At 37.1% G+C, this 21,114-nt stretch overlaps 2 protein-coding genes across 3 annotated transcripts in view; one reads left to right on the top strand and one right to left on the bottom strand.

Moving 5' to 3' along the window:
* sphkap (SPHK1 interactor, AKAP domain containing) overlaps nucleotides 1-3,128 on the top strand; it is a 74,376-nt gene extending 71,248 nt beyond the window's left edge. For both annotated transcript variants that reach the window (XM_073850677.1, XM_073850676.1), the window contains one exon: nucleotides 1,691-3,128. In XM_073850677.1, the coding sequence (XP_073706778.1) occupies nucleotides 1,691-1,846 (156 nt within the window). In that variant the 3' untranslated portion in view covers nucleotides 1,847-3,128. The remainder of the gene's footprint in view (nucleotides 1-1,690) is intronic.
* Nucleotides 3,129-6,125: 2,997 nt separating this feature from the next.
* On the bottom strand, nucleotides 6,126-19,998 carry daw1 (dynein assembly factor with WDR repeat domains 1). The gene is made up of 13 exons (XM_073851110.1): nucleotides 19,959-19,998; nucleotides 19,746-19,818; nucleotides 19,140-19,284; nucleotides 15,357-15,415; nucleotides 15,148-15,270; nucleotides 14,770-14,869; nucleotides 13,037-13,144; nucleotides 12,322-12,428; nucleotides 10,051-10,153; nucleotides 8,595-8,709; nucleotides 7,063-7,139; nucleotides 6,222-6,425; nucleotides 6,126-6,173 (listed from the first exon to the last, which is right to left on the bottom strand). The coding sequence occupies exons 1-13, from the start codon at nucleotides 19,996-19,998 to the stop codon at nucleotides 6,126-6,128; spliced, it is 1,302 nt and encodes a 433-aa protein (XP_073707211.1).
* Between the last annotated feature and the right edge of the window lie 1,116 nt (nucleotides 19,999-21,114).

Here is a 21,114-nt window from a genome sequence, read left to right as displayed (position 1 = left end):
TTATTTAATTTAACGACTTTCTGCACTTGCTATGCTATGTCAGTGCGATAAAAGTACAAAAATGTATTATATTGAAATGGCAGCTGCAGCCAATAATTGATCCTCTGCTGCCATCTTCTGGTTATATGGGTAATTCCATGTCATTTTCATTTTAAAAAGATGTTGCTTTCCATGAAAAAAAAATTCCATGTCTTTATGAATGAAAAGTGAGTATTTGAAGTGAATTTTATTGCACAGCTGTAGAGTTGAAAAATAATAAAGGCTTTAAAATATTATAAGATTTTAAAAATGTGTTCATGACTATAAAGGCAAGTTACTAAATATCAAGAATATGATTAAGATGCCTTGAAGAGAAGTATCGCTTGCTAGTTAGCGTTAGCCTAAACACGTTAGGCTAAACACGAGAGCCTAAGAACGAGGCAGTAGAGGAGTCTCAAGAGTGTCCACCTATATATAGCACATATAAAATGAGCTTCAGCGGAAGTTTATGAGCTGGCTTATCATTATGTGGAAGTTCTAAAGAACACTTCATGCATATGGTCATTTCTTAATTCTTTTGCAGTTAACATGCATCTTTTCTCCTGCACCTGTTTTTTCTGACCATGTAAACCCAACAAGCATTTTGCTGTCCAATGGTCATGCCTTAACTTTGCAAAGTCTAGTATTTCATTAGTATTGCATCCTTCTCCATTGTTCCCACAGGTCATGGAATTTCTGGAATATCGTGGAATTTTATTTTATTTTATTTTACATGTTTTGCCTATTGTTATGGTGGGTTGTTATGGTAGGTTATTTTTTAGCACCATTTTATTCCCTTCCCACTTGTCATCTGGCAATCATGTAAGTCAAATGCAGTCACCAGACTGACATGCCAGGAAAATGTAAATGTCAAGACCTTTACTTTAGTTTTGTGCTAAAAAAACGTCTGTGCACAAGTAAATAAAGCTTACAAATGGATGGATCTGTTCATTATAGGTCATGGAAATTTTTCTGACCATGCAGACCCAACAAGCATTTTTGCTGTCCAATGGTCATGCCTTAACTTTGCAAAGTCTAGTATTTCATTAGTATTGCATCCTGGAATTTCTGGAATATAATGGAATTTTAAAAGGTCAATTTCAGACATTGAAAGTCAGGGAATTTTATGTTTTTTGTTTAAGTCATGAAATATCAGTGATTTTTGTTTGTTGGTTTAAATTTTAGTTTCCATTTATCAAAATGTAATTTTTCTATTCCGTATTTTTTATCATGTTGTTTTACGCATTTCACAAAAACAAAAGAGTGTTTTGTGCTAAAAACATCTGTGCACAAGTAAATAAAGCTTACAAGTGGATGGATCTGTTCATTATAGATCATGAAAATTCAGCTTTTTCGTCAGTGAAAGTCAGGGAAAAGTCAGGGAATTTGACATTTGGCTTAGAGTGGGAACCCTGCTTCCATTGGGCATTTAATAATTTTTTGACTTTTCAGACTGAGTTAAATCTCATTTTTGACTACAGATTTTATCTGTAAAAGAAAACATGTCTAATAATTTGACTTTGGCATCTGGATGTTTGTAACTGTTACATGTATGCTGCATAACAAAATTGATGTGTATATTTTAAATTTAAATAAAAAGTTAATCATAAAAAAGAATAATGATAGAACTCATGGCTGATAAAGAACTGAACAGCGTGTGTCTGTTTTTCAGTTCCACAGAGTGGTGCAGTTGGCAGGTCAGAAGGCTTGGCGTGTTGGTGACTTGTTCAGCGCCGTGGCTCAGTTCTGTCAGCTCCACCAGGACCTGGAGCACAGAGGACGACCCGTGCCCAGCCTGTTTGACTGGATACTGAAAACCAAGCGCTAGAGTGCCATCCATCTATGGACCAGGAGACGCCACGTATCCGTCCTGTTCTAGCACACGTACATAGTCAGGAGCCAGTGTGAAAACACCAACAAGCATCCCATCTGAGCCGCTAATACACCCTCACACGACCAAACTGTTTATAGACTCGTAGATCCCACAGACTCATCCACAGGCACCGCCATGACTGTACATCAGCACGTTTTCTAGAGCTCAGCTCAAAATCTCTGTTTATCACAGGATAGCAAGGTTTACAAGTTGTCCACACGCATTAACGGCTCCCAATCCCAAGATCCTTAGCATGAGGCTTCCTTAGTACTGAACTTGCCCTCTCTGACCACCAGCACATCCACATATGATATCCTTAAGATTCACAGCTTGCACAAACCAAACCTTTATTCTGATACCTCCCTCTCTGTCACACTTGTACATGTCTTTGCTAGATCACAGGAGTTATGGGATATACGGTTGGAAGAAATGCCTTGTCCATAAATACGTGCTAGAGATGCACATTCGCATAGATTGTGATTTGACGACACTTCCCTTTAAATTACGCATGTTCCTGTCTTTATGCGCACGTAACGTTAGATCCACCAATCACCAGCCAGCGCTGGTTAGAGGAACATGGTTTAAACCGACCAATCAGCCTTGAGGTTTTGTAGCTTGCAGATTTTTACTATACAAAGAATCCGTTTCAAATGCACAACGTGACTTTTTAATTAAGGACATTGGACGTGCGAGCTCTGGCGTAGGGATTTAAAGATACTTAAATGTTTGTATTTAGAGTGAAATCTAGTGAGATCCCATTCCAAACACATTTTGTTGTTTTGAGTTTACATTGGCGAACACGTTCGGCCATTTTATTGTATCTCTGAGACTGAATTCTGTGTTTAGTTTTGTGTGACTACTGTTATTCAAGAGATTTTATTTTGGCTAGATGTAAATAGTCTAGACTGTGAGCTATTGTACCTTTGGGCTGCAAATGGAAATTTCAATTTTCCGTTTTATGACTGACAGGATGGCAGCACTGAAAGTCTCACCAGACTACTGTAAAAGTTTGAATATAAAAGTATGAACATAAGAGTATATTTAAAGTACAAGTACAGTTCTGTCACGTAAAAGTTGACGTGTAAACGTGAAATCTGGTGGCGTTCTGGTTTTCTCCGCATAGTAACATAATAGTAATGTGTTTTAATATCAGCGTAGAAGGCACACAACTGTATCCAGTCTGTCACGGTATACCTGAATGTATTTATCTTTTCAAAATAAAATTTGCGTACGGTGAGTTTGATGTCAACAGCGTTTATTTGAAAAGAGCGATACGTGTTTGAATAAACAACATTCAGCCAGCTGTTCAAAGAATAGTGCTCTCAAAAATGAAAAATTGATGAACGTTTATTCAGCCTCAGGCCATTCAAGATGTAGACGAGTTAGTTTTCTCATCAGAACAGATTTAGAGAAATTGAATGGATCCTCTGCAGTGAATGGGTGCCGTCAGAATGAGAGTCCAAACAGTTGATAAAAACATGACTCCAGTCCATCAATTAATGTATTGTGAAGCAAAAAGATGTGCATTTCTAATAATACAAATCTATCAAACCATTGCTTCTGGCTAAAATATAAGTACTCTAGTCATAATATTGCTTTCTCCTGTGAGAAAAAAAAAACATCTCATCTTGTATTTTGCCAGCAATGATGGTTTAAAGTTAAAATGTCTTGATGGATTTATTACAAACACACCGCTTGTCACTTCACAAGACGTTAATGGTTTAACTGGAGTTGTGTGAATTATTGTGATGCTTCCATCAGCTGTTCGGACTTTTATTCTGACGGCACCCATTCACTGCAGAGGATCAATTGGTAAGCAAGTGATGTAAAGCTAAATTTCTCCAAATCGGTTCCTTGGCCTGACACATTTCAAGCACATTTTCATTTTTGGGTCATCTATTCCTTTAACCTAAAAAATGCTAAAATAGAGATGGCCCAGGTTAAATACAGAAGAAAATAATTTTAATTTATTACAGTAAGCCTTTTATATTGAAAAGCTTGTTTGAAAAATGTTGACAAGCATGCACAACAGTTTGCCCATTGGCTTTCCATTACATATGATCATTTTTGGTTAAGCAAACCAAAATGGGTACAAATCAAAATGATTTTTATAATAATTGACAACATGTCACATATGACTTTAACTTGTATTTGACCAAGAATATTCTTTAAGGGTGAAAGATAATGGCAAAAATAACACTTTACTTGAAGCCCTATATATAATGCATTATAAAAAAACATGCAAAATGCATAAATTATGCACCTTATAATGTATTGTAACAGTTAAAATATATCATAATACTTATCTATTCAGCATTACACCCATAAAAAGCTAATTTAATGCATTAAAACATGACAAATCTGCAAATAATGCATTTAAATGAAAATTAGCCCATGATTTACTCATCCTCAAGGCATCCTAGGTGTATATGACTTTCTTCTTTTAGTCGAATACAATCGGAGTTATATTAAAAATGATCCTGGCTCTTCCTAGCTTTATAATGGCGGTGGGTGGGTGTTTCTCTTCATCAGTCCAAAACAAGTCCAATAAAGTGCATCCATCCATAATAAGAAGTGCCTCACAATAAATTAATTAATACAATGAATAAAGGCCTCCTGATGTGTTTTTGTAAGAAAAATATCCATATTTAAAATGTAATAATTACTTTATTCTAGCTTGCGCTGTCATATGTGTAAGACGAAAACCAATGTTTGCTTACAGGAGCAATGGAAGCAAAGTTTCCTTACTTTAGCAAATAAAAACTTTTATCGAAATCCTCCAATATTTTTTTTTTTACAAATCCTTGTTTTGTACTTCTAATTTGTGACTGGTGTTTTGTTTTGCTCTCTCCTCTCCACTTCCCCGTTCGTCACTTTTCAGCAACGCATGCACAACGTATATGTCCTACGTCATCCGTCCAAAACAGCTTTGTGTACAACAGTTACCGCAAACTAGAGAAAAGTGATTACTTTGTTTTACATATGGATACTTTTCTTACAAAAACGCATTGATTCGCAACAAGAGTCCTTTATTCACCCACCGGAGCAGTGTAAAGCACTTTTTATTATGGATGGATGCACTTTATTGGACTTGTTTTGGACTGATTTAGAGAAACCCCCGCCCACTACCATTATAAAGCTTGGAAGAGCCAGGATCATTCCAGAACAAAAATTTACAGATAATGTACTTAACCCCTTGGCATCCAAGATGTTCATGTCTTTCTTTCTTCAGTCGTAAAAAAATTAAATTTTTGGAGGAAAACATTCCAGGATTTCTTTCCATATAATGGATATCTATGGTGCCCCCAAGTTTGAACTTCCAAAATGCAGTTTAAATGCAGCTTCAAAGGGCTCTAAATGATCCTAGCTGAAAAATGAGGGACTTATCTAGAGAAATGATCAGTTATTTTCGAAACAAACTGACAATTTATATACTTTTTAACCTCAAATGCTCATCTCGTCTCATCTCTGCGATGCGCATGCATAGTCTGTGTCTTCCGGTTCAATACAGTTAGAGTATGTCGAAAAACTACCAACTAATTTTCTTCCTCAACTTTAAAATGTTCCTACATCGCTGCAGAAGTACCAACCCAGTGTTTACAAAGTGAACATACAAGGAAGATCAAACGCTCTTTACAAAAAAAGTAAAACAGCGTTGTAGGATGATTTTGAAGTTGAAGACGAAAACGACATGGGAGACGAGACAAGACGATGTTTAAAGACAATTTGTTTAAAATAACCGATCATTTTGCTAAATAAGACCCTTCTTCCTTGGCTGGAATCGTTTAGTGCCCATTGAAGCTGCGTTTAAACTGCATTTCGGAAGTTCAAACTTGGGGGCACCATACATATCCATTATATGGAGAGAAATCCTGAAATGTTTTCCTCAAAAAGCAATTTCTTTACGACTGAAGAAAGAAAAACATGGACATCTTGGATGACAAGGGGGTGAGTACATTGTCTGTAAATTTTTGTTCTGAAAGTGAACTACTCCTTTAATGCAACTCCGATTAGATTCGTCTGAAAGAATAAAGTCATATGCACCTAGAATGTCTTGAAGGTGAGTAAATCATGGGCTGATTGCATGCATTATATGTAAAGGCTTCAAGTAAAGTGTTACCCTAATGTCCTTCACACAAACACGTTTACTGTGAATAGAAATACCATGGCAGTGTGACAAGATGACACACAATGTCTTAATCAAAGATGTGTATAAATACTGTAAGATCAGAGTTCAGTCCGCTCTATCAGTGCCAGATCCTGCAGGTGTTGTCTTTACTGCCTGCGGAAAGATTGACAACAAGGCTTAAAATTACTGACGTATGATTACTTTTGTGGATTTATGAGTGTTACGCAGGTGCGTGTAATTGCCTGTAATGATGGTGTCTCCCTCGTAGTTGAAAGCACAGGAGAAGATCTCATCAGAATGTCCCTCCAGCACCTGCAAACACGCTCCCGTGTTCACGCACCACACACGAGCCGCCTTATCCACGCTCGCTGTCAAAACGCGGCTCCCCTGCGGATTAAAACACACCTACGGAGAGAAAATAAAAGGAAGAGCGAATAAGAAGCGAATTATATTTCTGCCTTTTGTTATGATAATGCATCGGGACAGCCCTTTGTCATATTCTGTCATGAAACAATGACTTTTTGTTTTGCATGTGGAACATCCTTTTCAACATGCAGGAGAAAAACGGGAGGAGGAAGAGTGCGTTGGACGGAGAGAAAGACAGCTGAACTGAATTTGACCTGTGTTGGTATGACAGGCGTTTTATTATAGCGCTGAAGAAGCAAGTGTGTATGTGCGTACTTGAGTTATCACCTTTACACAGGAAATGGAAATATTCTGCTGATGATGGTGGGGAGGGGGATGGAAAAGAAAGGAGAGGATATTATGGTAAGATGGTTTAGGGATAGGCCTGAGAGAAGAGATGAGCAATAAGAAGGCAAACGGCCGCATGAATATGCAGAGAAGATGACGAACGACAGGCTGGATGGATGCTGGGATGGAGGCAACAGGGCAGAACAGGTGGATATAAACAGGAAGGGACCCAGACAGGAAATGAGTGCCTGAGCAGACCAAGAAAGATTGAGTGAAGAGATATGAGAGGATTATTGAGTCTGAACCTGGAGTGACAAGGTGGGGATGGAGAGCTAATGTGATTTCTTACCTTTGAGATCTCTCCTTTATGGCCCTCTAATTGACACAAACATTGGAAGGTTTCTGCGCTGAACACTCTTGATGTACCTGGACACGAAAACACATGATCAGACTCGATTATAGGTTAATCTCACCAAAACATGTCCAGGTCACAAAATCAATCTTTTCCAACTGAGGACAACTGAGGGACTCATATGCAACTATTACAGAAGGTTCAAACGCTCACTGATGCTCCAGAAGGAAACACGATGCATTAAAAGCCAGGGGGTGAAAACTATTTGAATTTGAAGATCAGGGTAAATTTAACTTATTTTGTATTTTGGGAAACATATGTAGCTTCTGAAGGCACGTACTAAATGAAAAAAATATGATATGTAGGCAAAATAAGAAAAATGTACACATCTTTATTCTGTTCGAAAGTATTCACCCCCAGCTCTTAATGCATCGTTTTTCCTTCTGAAGCATCAGTGAGCGTTTGACCCTTCTGTAATAGTTGCATACGAGTCCCTCAGTCATCCTCAGTGTGAAAAGATGGATCTCAAAAGCATACAGTCATAGTTGGAAAGGGTTCAAATACACAAAAATGCTGAAAAAACAAAGAATTTGTGGAACCTAAAGGATCTTTCTGAAGAACAGTGGACAGTTTAACTGTACAGAACAAACAGATGTGGATCATTTAGGTAACAACACAGGATTACAAATCAAGCATATGTAAACTTTTGAATGGGGTCATTTTTATAATTTCAACTATTATTTCCTCTATATGTAAACATCTTACATGTGAAATATCTTATTCAGGCCAGTACTGGTAAAATAATTTACATTTTGCAGATTCTGAAGAAACTTTTGACTTAAACTATGAGTATGTATATGTGTGTATGTGTGTGTGTGTGTGTGTGTGTGTGTGTGTGTGTGTGTGTGTACCTGGTATTCATCACGTTGTGGGGACCAAATGTCCCCACAAGGATAGGAATACCAGTAAATTTTGACCTTGTGGGGACATTTCTCAGGTCCCCATGAGGAAACAGGCTTATAAATCATGCACAATGAGTTTTTTTGAGGAAGTAAAAGTATGCACAATCTCCTGTGAGGGCTAGGTTTAGGTGTAGGGTAGGGTTAGGGCGATAGAAAATACGGTTTGTACAGTATAAAAACCATTACGCCTATGGAATGTCCCCATAAAACATGTAAACCCAACATGTGTGTGTGTGTGTGTGTGTGTGTGTGTGTGTGTGTGTGTGTGTGTGTGTGTGTGTGTGTGTGTGTGTGTGTGTGTGTGTGTGTGTGTGTGTGTGTGTGTGTGTGTAAATGAAGTGTTTAGGTACAGATAGATAGATATATAGATAGATAAATAGATAGACTTAGGTACATTAAAACATTTTGTGAGCACAACACCCAAATATTCTTAACGTAAAGCAAAAAATGTAATTTCTCAATTCTTTTTATATTAAATAAAAATATATTGTTCACATGTTCTAGGCAGATATTGTGAGAATCAGGTGCATAGATATGAGAAAGTTGTGCCGTTTGGAGATGTCTCACCGTCAGCGGAGGCCGTAGCAATCAGTTGACCAGTGTAGTTAAAACACACATCCAGCACTTCATCATTATGACCCAAGAGAGTAGCCAAACACTGACTACTGTCTGCGTCCCACACCTACACACACACACACACACAACCTGTTAAATAACACATACAAACCACACCACGACCAAAAATACTGTAACCTCACAAACACACTATATAGAGACAGAGTGCATTTAGGCCACGCCCACACCGGGGGGAAAAACAATCCAACGCTCTCCATTGACTTTGTATTGCCGGAAGCTGACTCCTTGTATTTCTGACTTATAACAAAAACAGAACAATGTCTAAAAGCTGCTATTAGACAAGGTGTACAGTAAACAAGCTAAAAAACGCAGAACTACGTTTTTATGAGCTGTCGACCCAAAAAAAGAGTGTTTAAGGACACAGATAGTTATAGATGTCAGGGTATTTCACGTTGGGCCATTCAGTTCACTTTTGGTTCTCAATACATCTCCTCCTCTTAAGGGTGGTGAAATAATACTTTGACATGGTTAAAAATAATGAATGTTTACTGTCGCCGTTAAATTTCCCTCCAGCGGGCGTAGTTCTTAGAGTAATAAGACACGTTGTGCTCTACTTTTGTGTCCTTAAACACTCGTTTTGTAGGTCGACAGCTTATAAAAATGTAGTTCTCTGTTTTTTAGCTTGTTTACTGTACACCTTGTCTCATACAGCTTTTAGACATTGTTCAGACAGACTGAGTGAATTCCATTAGAAAGTGGGCATCACTCTGCTCTGGTCAGTCGTGAAGTGTGAGTGCTGTGAGGGGTGCAGTGCATGTTCCCTTCAATGGAATTTGCTCATTTTCTTAATTCAACACTGACATATTCATGCAGACATCTCAGTGCTGTTATCTAACCACAAACACACCAAATGAACTGACACTGACACTTGTACAAAACTGTGAGAGGAATTTTGTCTCACTGTGTTTTTGAGAAACATCAGACTGTGCTAAATAATTAAAAGTCCTCACACTTCTAGGAACAGACAGACAATCAGAGGCAGAGAGTTACTCGGATGAAAGTGAATGCAACATGTAAGAAAAAAAAACATTAAACGGGTTACATCCTGCAAAACAGAATTGTCCTTTTGAAATAAAAGAGTTGAGTCATGTACCATGCAAACATAGTTACTCAAAACTCAAAAAGACCATTTGCAAAATGTCTTGTTCCAGATTTAAATGTAGGAAGTCTGGAAACTTGCTACATTTGTAAATATAAACTAATGACAACCCAATTAATCTGATTCAGCATCTTGCTGTCAAGCTGCTTGCAACTGTCAAGCACTGGTAAGGGAAAAACTAAATTTGGATACAAAATTATTATAAAAGGACCTCAGGGGAAAAATCATAATTTAAGAAGCTCTTTTACGAGACAGAATGAGAATTACAAAGTGAAGAGAGACAGAAACCTTGCAGGTTTTATCCAGAGAGGCCGTGACAATGAGGGAACAGTCCCAGTTGAACTGAACGCAACTGATTTCTCCTCTGTGACCTGTGAGAACGTGAACTTTGCTAGGAGAGACAGACAAAACACAAATTGCTATTAGGCTGTCTGAAAAGTCAAGTCAAATCAGGGTTTTTGCAGGTTCTAAACAGTCTTAATTTGCTGTCCCACATATTATTAAGGCCTTAAAAGTCTTAAATCAGAGCATAAAGTCTTAAAGTGTGTTTTCCCTTGGTTTTTCTGAGCCCATGCATTGGCTGATATATAAGTTCTTGTTTTATTCATGAACTGTCATTTAGATAAATTTCTCAGAAAACAAGACTTCTCATCTTGTCATGTTGCTTCTCAATGTAAGTATTCTACTCACGATTATTATAGTATTTAAGAGTAATGGAGATCTGTTCAAGAGATGTACAGTGCCAAAGTATTCATACCCCTTCATTTTTTTCACATTTTGTTTTGTTGCAGCATTATGTTAAACTGCTTTAAATTAGTTTTTCCCCACATCAATTTACACTCCATACACCATAATAATGACAAAGCAAAAACCAGATTAGCAAATTTTACAAATTTATTAAAAATAAAACACTGAAATAAGTACATTGCATAAGTATTCATACCCGTAACTCAGTACATAGTTGAAGCACCTTTAGAGCCTCAAGTATTTTTGGGTATGATGTGACAAGCTTTGCACATCTGCATTTGGCAATTATCTGCCATTCTTTGCCTCACCTTTTCACCTCTCAAGCTCTGTCAGCTTGGATGGGGGCTGGCAGACATTTTCTAGAGTCCTAGTTGTTCCAATCGTCTTCCATTATGGATAATGGAGGCTACATGCTTCTGTGAACCTTCAATGCAGCAGATTTTTTTTTCTGAACTCTTCCCTAGATCATTGCCTTAATGCAAGTCTGTCACTGAGCTCTGCAGGCAGTTATCTTGACCTCAGGACTTGGGTTTTGTTCTGATGTGCATTTTTAGCTTCTGAGAGGTGTGTGCCTTTCTAAATCATACTTATTCAAATGAATTTGCCACAGTTTAACTCCACTCGAAGTGTAGTAACATCTAGAAGCAATATGAATGCTCCTGAGCTAAATTTCGAGTGTCCCAGAAAAGGGTATGAATACTTATGCAATGGGATCTTTTCAGTTTTTTATTTTTAATAAATTTGCACAAATGTTAAAAACCTATTTTTTGCTTTGCCATTATGGAGTAGGGATTGTAGATTGATGTTGGAAAAAAGTAATTTAAAGTAGTTTAATATAAGGCAGCAACATAACAAAATGTGAAAAAAATTAAGGGGTATGAATAATTTCGCAAGGCACTGTGTGTTTACAATTTTTTTGCACCCTAGAAAAATACATTTTGAGAACATATTAACTTATTGTGTTTACTTCAATCTGGTGCTAAAATGTTCTGGTCTTAAAAAGTTCATAAAACTTGTAGAAACCCTGTTATTTCTTAAGCTCTTTTCATAATACATATTGTTTAAAAAATGAACAGAAAGTCAAACTGTTATGTCTATATATAGCAATGATATCAGTGCTGGGGCCTCATTTATAAAGACTTGCGTAAAAACCATCCTTGATTTTATCTAAGAACTTTTCTGATTTGATCGTAAGAGCGATTCAGAGAAAACGAACGTACCACGAAATCCATGCGTACGCCAGTCATTCGGTTATAAATCACAAATGATCGTGGAATTGTGTGCAGCTGAATGTTCCGCCGTCGAAACGCCCCTGCTTAATTAATTAACAAATAAAATGAGCTCATTCCTAAAGCAAAAACTCTGTGACAATGGCAAGAAAAAAGGAGCGCAAGAAATCAAATTATAGTGAGGCTGAACTATCTGCAATACCAGGCATTACCACAAGGAAACGGTCGTACGCCAAGCTGGAATCTGACGTGGAGATAAGTACTTTTCCACGTCAAAGACGGTTTTCATAAATCTGTACTTTGACGTGGATTTGATCGTACGAACACTCTAAGATCAAATCAGTGCGTAAGAAAGTTTTATAAATGAGGCCCCGGCAGTGACATACAATTGAGATGAAAAGTTTGTGGGACCTAAAGGATTTTTTTGAAGAACATGATCCATCTTATTTTGGTAAAATAATTAACATTTTGCAGATTCTGCAAGGTGTATTTAAACTTTTGACCTCAACTTTATTTGTGCATTCAAGACAATTAAGAGGTTTAAATATTGCCCGTTATTGTATTGAAAAGGAAGTTCACTGACCTGCCAGAAGAAACGTCCCACAGAATGGCAGTGTGGTCAAAGGACCCTGTGACCAAACGATCACCCGTTGTGTTAAAGGAGAGAGAGATGATCTCGGCGAAGTGACCCTGAGAAAGTGTTGAATAGAGAAACACTATGAGTGGAGAGAGGAAGCTCTAATAAAAAGGCAGCCTTTTTCACTTCAGCAAAGAAATATCAAACTAATTTCCCCAATTCATCGGTAAGAACTCACTGAGCTATTCATAATTTAGATTCATAGAGGAATAATTGGAGAGTTAAGAGGGGTAATTACGCAGCACACACAGACACTGTGCTCAGTCACACTGCTCTGCCATATGCTGCAGAGAGGAAAAGACCTCCAAACGCTCCGTCTCATCCCCTCTCCCTCCGGCCGCACGTTTCTCACATCTATACAACTCCGGTTCAGATCGTGTTGCATGACGCATCTGTTTGTATTCCGTGCGCTTCTTTTTGAGTAAAAGTGGAATGCTTGAATTATCCCTTAAATGGTTGTAATGACAGATTTGATGACAAATCCATTAATAAACACAAGCATGAATGAATTTTCACTGATCACTGGAGATCACAGCGGATAATTGAGAAGTCATTAAAAATCCCATAGGAGATGAGCAGATGAGGGGGAAAATGACTAAGTAGGATATGTGAAATGTGTATGTTGAATGATAACGCAGAAAATCCACAGGATGACACGTACTGCTAATGTGGACACCTCTTTCCCACTCTCAACATCCCATAACTTAGCTGTGGTGTCCATGCTGCCCGTAGCAACCAAGGTACTCTGAGGGTTAAAGGCCAGGCAGACCTAATAGTAGACACAAAGATAATAGAGACAGTATTTGAGATTAATCGAACAAATGGTGTCTGACAAATCGTCACCTTAGAATTATAAGGTTCTATCTGACATTTTTGTCAAAATTGAGTTATTCACATATTCTTGTTCTGTAACAACTTATTTACATTATTTGATGTTTCTTTGTAAGCTGTGTACATTTTGGGCCTTTTTTAAGAAAAGAAAAATGGTTCTATCTACAGAAGACTATGGAACGCAAAAACTTTGAAGCTCAATATCTCGAAAGTGCTCAGAATGCAGATAGAACCTTATAATTCTAAGGTGACGAAATACCAAAAGCACAGTATACATGCACAAAGTTCAGCCCCATTTGGCAAGTCAAACCCTTAGACAAAATCTGTCAACATACTTCAATTTTTCTGTTTTTTTTTTTTTTGTTCAGTTAAATATATATATAAGTTGAGGTCAAAAGTTTACACACACCTTGCAGAATCTGCAAAATGTTAATTATTTTACCAAAGTGAGAGGGACAGGACAGTTAAACTGCCCACTGTTCTTCAGAAATATCCTTCAGGTCCCACAAATTCTTTAGTTTTTCAGCACTTTTGTGTATTTGAACCCTTTCCAACCATGACTGTATGATTTTGAGATCCATCTTTTCACACTAAGGACAACTGAGAGACTCATATGCAGCTATTAAAGAAGGTTCAACACTCACTGATGCTCCAGAAGGAAGCACAATGCATTAAGAGCCAGGGGATGAAAACTTTTGAACAAAAGAATTTTGAAGAATTTTGCCTAAATATAATTTTCTTTTTCATTTAGTAGTGCACTTTAGAAGCTACAGAAGATACTTCAGAATATTCATATTCAGCTCTTAATGCATCGCGTTTCCTTCTGGAGCATCAGTCATTGTTGGAAAGGGTTCGAATACAAAAAAAAATGCTGGAAAACCAAAGAACTTGTGGGACCTGAAGAAATTTTCTGAAGAATTAACTGTTCAGGACAAACAAGGGACTCATGAACAAACTTTAACTAAAAGAAAAAACAACAACTGTGGAGTCATTTTTATAAATTCAACTGTTTATTTTCTCTTGTAGACTATATAGAAATGTATTTTATGTGAACTATCTTATTCAGGTCACTACTAAATAAAAAAATAACATGCAATTAATTTTGTTCATTCCCTTGAATTCCTGAAGTTCAAACCCATTTGTTTTCCTTTCTTCCGTGGAACACAAATTTGGCAGAATGTCCAGTTACTTTTTTCATATAAAGTGAAATGGAATGGGGCTGTCGAGCTTCACAAAGGGCAAAAATGATAAAAGTATCATAACTATAACCAATATTAGTCATGCTATATTTCTAGCCTTCCAAAGCCTTTGTTCGAGGAACCGACTAACAATTAAAAGACTTTCTATTTAAGTTCATACACTGGAACATATCAACCCACACTGTGCCACATTGTGAGTGGTCTTATGCCAGGACATATCTCCTGAAGAAGGAAGGTCATACAGGTTTGGAACGACATGAGGTTGAGTTAATGAGGACAGAATTATCCTTTTGGGATGAACTGTTCTTTAAACTGCTGAGACTAGACTGAATGCGGAGAGAAAACAGTGAGAATGCAGACGTACGATTTCTGCTGTGTGCCCTCTAAACGTGTAGAAACACTTTCCTGTTTCAGCACTCCACAATTTGCAGGTCTTGTCAAAGGAGCCTGTGGCAACCTTGTCTCTGAGAGAAAAAAACAAGAGAGAGTAAGCGAGAAAGAGGGCAGAGAGAGAGGGGAAAAAAGGACAAGGGCTTCTGTTATGACTCAAAGTGACAAATGGTCCTGTTGTAATAACAACACCAGTTACCCTGCAGTGCCCTAACCCTGCAGAAAGAGACAGAGAGGTAACGGAAAGGGTTTTTTCTCTATTTCATAGAAAAGAAAAATGAAAAATGAAGGGTAAGCCATTCTGAATGATTCAGGGCATATGCGATCAAATGCGCAAGACCCTCGCTGTTACCCGTAAGGGTTGTTGAAGGCGATGGCGTACACAACATTCCTGTGACCCTCCAAAGTATGCAGCTCCTCTCCGGATGCAGTGTCCCATATTTTACAAGTCCTGTCATAGCTTCCGGTTATAAAACTGCAAACAGACGGAAAGTAAAGGAGAGAGGCAGAATTAGAAGGAGGGAGGGGGAGCAGGCATGTGAGCACAGCTGATAAACTCACCTCGATCCTGATTTATTGAAGGCTACATTCGTCAGGGGCAAGATGTGAGCCTGAAGTGCCTGTAGAAGAAGACAGAGAAGACAAATACTTGGGAGGGGGGATGCACTTAACCACATTAATTCATTTCAGATCTATAAGCTTGACTGTGTAATTTCCATACATAATTACTATGCCTTTGATGTACAAAAGCAGCAGATTTCCCTCTGCTGCCACCTAGTGAGTAATAGCGATATAAGATGTGTTGATCACAGTAAATGTCCTTAGAATATCTTTTAAATGCATTTAATTAGGCTATTTAGTATATATAATTATGGTGGTAATGAAGAAAAGCAGAAGAATAGAATAAAAGTCTGGATAAAATAATGATCTAATGTTCAATGATTAATTTTCAATATCTAAATTGTGCTGTGTGACGGATAAATTAATAAAACTACAAATGTCATGTCTCTCAGTTGTAAAAGGGTACATGTTTAATAAATATAAATGAAGTAGCAACAAGCTGTTTAAAAAGAATAGTTCGCTTCAAAATGAAAATTTTATGAAATTCTCACCTCCAAGATGTAAATGAGTTTGTTTCTTTATAAAATTTAGAATTACATCACTTGCTCACCTGTGGATCCCGTGTAGTGAATGGGTGCCATCAGAATGAGAGTCCAAACAGCTGATAAAAACATCACAATAATTCACAAGTAATCCACACCACTCCAGTCTATCAGTTAACATCTTGTGATGTGAAAGCTGCATTTGTAAGAAACAAATCCATCATGTAGGCATTTTAACTTTAAACCGTCATTTCTAGCCAAAATACTATAATTCAGGGGTCTCCAACCCTGCTCAAAGAGTTACCATCCTGCAGATTTCAGCTCCTACCCCCCAAAAAACACACCTGAACAAGTTTTTTAAAGGATTAGTTCACTTCCAGAATAAAAATGTACAGATAATGTACTTACCCCCTTGGCATTCAAGATCTTTCTTTCTTCAGTCGTAAAGAAATTATATTTATTGAGGAAAACATTTCAGGATTTCTCTCCATATAATGGATATCTATGGTGCCCCCAAGTTTAAAGTTTCAAAGGGCTCTAAACAATCCCAGCCGAGGAAGAAGGGACGTATTCTGTGACCCGGGTCAATACAGTTAGGGTATGTCGAAAAACTCCTATCTTGTTTTCTTCCCCAACTTCAAAATCATCCTACATCGCTGCAGAAGTACCGACCCAGTGTTTACAAAGTGAACATATAAAGAAGTTCAAACGTCCTTTACATTTAGCATTGTAGGATGATTTTGAAGTTGAAGACGAAAATGAGATGGGAGTTTTTCGACATACCCTAACTGTATTGACCCGGATTACACAGACTATACATGCACATGGCAGAGATGAGACAAGATGAGCATTTGAGTTTAAAAAGTATATAAATTGTCAATTTGTTTAAAACAACCAATTGTTTCGCTAGATAAGACCCTTCTTCCTCGACTGGGATCATTTAGAGCCCTTTGAAGCTGCATTTAAAGGAACACTCCACTTTTTTTGGAAATAGGCTCATTCTCCAACTCCCCCCGAGTTAATAAGTTGATTTTTACCGTTTTGAAATCCATTCAGCCGTTCTCCTGTTCTGGCGATATCACTTTTAGCATAGCTTAGCATAGATCATTGAATCCTATTAGACCAATAGCATCATGTTCAAAAATGACTAACGAGTTTCCATATTTGTTGTATTTAAAACTTGACTCTTCTGTAGTTATATCGTGTACTAAGACCGGTGGAAATGCAAAGCTGTGAGTTTCTAGGCTGATAAGATTAGGAACTACACTCCCATTCCGGCGTAATAGTCAAGGAAGTTTGCTGCCTTAACATGGCCGAAGCAGGCGGAGTATTATCAGAAATGAGTTCCCAGCTAGTTTAGCATTTGCACGTGCTGCGTGGTATTACTGCTCCTGCTTTGGCCATATTACAGCAGCAAACTTCATTGACTATTACGCCGGAATGGAAGTGTAGTTCCTAATCTTATCAGCCTAGAAAATTGAAACTCGTTGGTCATTTTTGAACGTGATGCTATTGGTCTAATAGGATTCAATGATCTATGCTAAGCTATGCTAAAAGTGATATCGCCAGAACAGGAGAACGGCTGAATGGATTTCAAAACGGTAAAACTCAACTTATTAACTCGGGGGGAGTTGGAGAATGAGCCTATTTCCAATAAAAGTGGAGTGTTCCTTTAAACTGCATTTTGGAAGTTCAAACTTGGGGGCACCATACATTCAGAAATCCTGAAATGCTTTTCTCAAAAAACTTAATTTCTTTACGACTGAAGAAAAAAACCATGAACATCGTGGATGACAAGGGGGTGAGTACATTGTCTGTAAATTTTTGTTCTGGAAGTGAACTAATCCTTTAAGGCCTATTATGAATGGAGGACTTGTTTGAAGTTAAAACATCTTAATGATGGACTTGTTCCTTACAAACATGCAATTTTTTGGCTTCACAAGATGGACTGGAGTGGTGTGGATCACTTGTGTATTATTGTGATGTTTTTATCATTTGTTTTGACTCTCATTCTGACGGCACCCATTCACTACAAGGGGATCCACTGGTGATTTATCCAAATCTGTTTCAATAAAGAAAAAAAACCTACATCTTGGACGGCCTGATTAATCTGGATTATGTAATCAGATTCCAGAAATTAAGTACTTGTAATTAGAGTATGTTACATCTTAAAATACTCTTAATCAGACTATGATTACATATTATTTACACAATATCAATAAATTATTTATTGATACATAATTTATTGATTCTCCCTAATTCCTCTTTTTTATCTTTTAAATGTTCCTTTCTAAAATAGACTACTGCTTATATACATTTAGAAAGTCTTTCAGTTTTGTGGTCATTTGACACAGAGATCAGTCATTAGTCAGGTGGCTACACTGTATTTGACTGATGGATTTACAAAAATCAAGTTTCAGTTTCAATTGTAAATTCAGTTTCAATATTGCACCAACTGCTAATGAACACATTGATTTTAATTTGAAATATCACTCTGTGGGTTATTTAACCATGTATTTCTATGTTTTTTTCCAAGGCTTTTGTCTTTCAAGCACATTAAAATGAACAAATTCACTTTTTGTCATCTTATCACCTGATATATTTACTTGAAGTGCCCCTGAGATTTTAAAATAACTATTTTAATAATTAAGTATTACATTTGCATGTTCATTGGTTCTCTGATGTTGGTTACGGTCACATGACATGCAGGTAAACAAATAAAATATTTCTTTTTTTTTTTTTTTTTGACTGATTTAATAATTATTTTAGTTATTTATTTTTAATTGATATTTAAATTATTAGCTTTTCATTAAACAAATAAACCCCCTGCAGTTCCTTCACAAACAACAGTTTGGGAAACCTAATGTAATTAAAATGTTTAATGCACTTTATGTTAAAACCAACAAATATAATATATTTTGTTAGTATGGTACAAGATTATCCTATATAAATCAATGTGATAAACAAGTTAGATCAAACGCAATCTATAAGTAGTCTAAATATTACCTTAAATGTGTAATGTAATGGATTACGTTTCTTAAGCTTCTATAATTTTTGTCATGTCATTTGGAATCAGTAACGGATTACAAATTGCAAGCAGTCTACTCAGCTCTGCCTGAGGGTGAGTATATTTACAGTAAATTTACATTTCTGGGTGAACTATTCCTTTAAATGAGCAAAACAGATCAAATATGCAAGACCCAAATATGCTTGTGCATGATTGGTCTGCATTTATTATTACCCTGAAAAGGTAGAACTTGCGGTCATCCTTCTGGCCGACTTTCTCCTGTAGTTTGCAGATCAGGACTTTCACCTGCTCAACGCAGGATGAGGTGATGAGAGGTTCAGCTGCTCTAATGTCTGACAGTAACTCATTCACATCAGTCCTAGACGAGGAAAATTAAGACTTATGTATAAAGATGTAGACTTGTTTATCAGATAAATATGTAGTCAGTCATATGGTAACACTTTTTAAATAAGATCCCATTAGATAACATTAGTTAATGCGTTAACTAGCCATAAGCAATACATTTGTTACGGTATTTATTTAGCTTTATAATGTTAGATAATAAAAATTCAACTGTTCATTGTAAGTTCATGTTAATTCAGATCCATTAATACCAGCAATACTAAAAGACACAACTTTTGATTTTAATTATGTATTAAATGCTGAAACTAACACCAACTAATAAATGCTTTAGAAGTATTTCCATTGTTAGCTAATCTTACTAATGTATGTACCTACTGAAAACAAGTAGAACCTTATTTTAAACTGTTAACACCACAACACGAGGAAATGTGCATGTGTAACGTTAGTTACGTGAAGTAGTTTGATAGTCATACTTACTCTGGAGTCAAGTTTAGCAGATCGATGGATTTCGTCCGAAGCTGCCCCCCTTTCTCATAGTCCAGGAATATTCCTGCACAACAACAAAACAAGCTTTATTTTGCAAACAAGCCTTCAATCAAACGGTTTATCATTTTCAAATTGAACCTGAAAATCAGCAAAACTGTACGAGGTGATTAATGTGCAATATAAAACTTTAAACACGTATATTACCTGGTGGGTAGTATCGTATGTGTAGCCGTTTCAGTCTCATGACGCCAATGAACACTGTCAACAAACCGTTACTAAGGCGACGAGAGACACATGTGCTGGATACTGCGCATGCGCAAATTCATACCTACTTGGCGGATTTGTGGTTAATACGTTTTTGTAAAATCTGCTTATGTTCTACTAACGGTTCATACGAAATCATCACCTCGTAAAATAGTTACTTTTTATTTAGAAAAAGTTGCACTTTTTCTTATAATTTTAAATTTTTCAACACTGAAAATACTGCATGATATTAATGACAAACTGCAGAATATTACTGTATTATACAGTACAGGGCCTGTAGATTGGCTTTAAGTTAGCATCAGGTAGCTAGTTAGCTAGCCAGCATCATCTAACAAAATATTTCAAATGTTTTCAAACACTTTAAAGAACTCTACATCTTGAGAACGTTCTGGGAACGTTACTGGGCAACATCCTTAACATCAGCTGGGACGTTCTGGGAACGTCAAATTTCCTAAAAAAAAGTATGGTCCCCTAAACGTTCTGAGAATGTCCTGAATGTTCTGTAAAGGTCCCCCAAATAACGTCCCCCAATCCTTTAAAGAACTCCATATCGTAACCTTCTCAGAACATTTTGGGAACGCTAATGGGCAACGTCCTTTACACCAACAGGGACGTTCTGAGAACATTCTGGGAATGTCAAATTTCCTAAAAAAGTATGGTCCCCTAAATGTTCTGAGAATGTCCTGAATGTTCTGTGAAGGTCCCCCAAATAACGTCCCCCAATCCTTTAAAGAACTCCATATCGTAACCTTCTCAGAACATTTTGGGAACGCTAATGGGCAACATCCTTTACACCAACAGGGACGTTCTGAGAACATTCTGGGAATGTCAAATTTCCTAAAAAAGTATGGTCCCCTAAACGTTCTGAGAATGTCCTGAATGTTCTGTAAAGGTCCCCCAAATAACGTCCCCCAACCCTTTAAAGAACTCCATATCGTAACCTTCTCAGAACATTTTGGGAACGCTAATGAGCAACGTCCTTTACACAAACAGGGACATTCTGAGAACATTCTGGGAATGTCAAATTTCCTAAAAAAGTATGGTCCCCTAAACGTTCTGAGAACGTCCTGAATGTTCTGTAAAGGTCCCCCAAATA

This window comes from Garra rufa, chromosome 11, assembly GCF_049309525.1.
Source record: "Garra rufa chromosome 11, GarRuf1.0, whole genome shotgun sequence".
Taxonomy (NCBI): Eukaryota; Metazoa; Chordata; class Actinopteri; order Cypriniformes; family Cyprinidae; genus Garra; species Garra rufa.
Note: the sequence above shows the minus strand (reverse complement) of the source record. Positions and strands in the feature narration are given on the sequence as shown.

What these genes read in the sequence shown, in the direction of transcription:
- daw1 (XM_073851110.1), bottom strand. Translation starts at nt 19,998, where the DNA reads ATGAGACTGAAACGGCTACACATACGATACTACCCACCAG. An exon ending in GAGGGCACACAGCAGAAATC is followed by an intron (nt 13,145 to 14,769) that starts GTACGTCTGCAT and finishes GTCTACTATTAG; the next exon opens with GTCTGCCTGGCCTTTAACCC. An exon ending in AAGAGGTGTCCACATTAGCA is followed by an intron (nt 12,429 to 13,036) that starts GTACGTGTCATC and finishes ACACTTTCTCAG; the next exon opens with GGTCACTTCGCCGAGATCAT.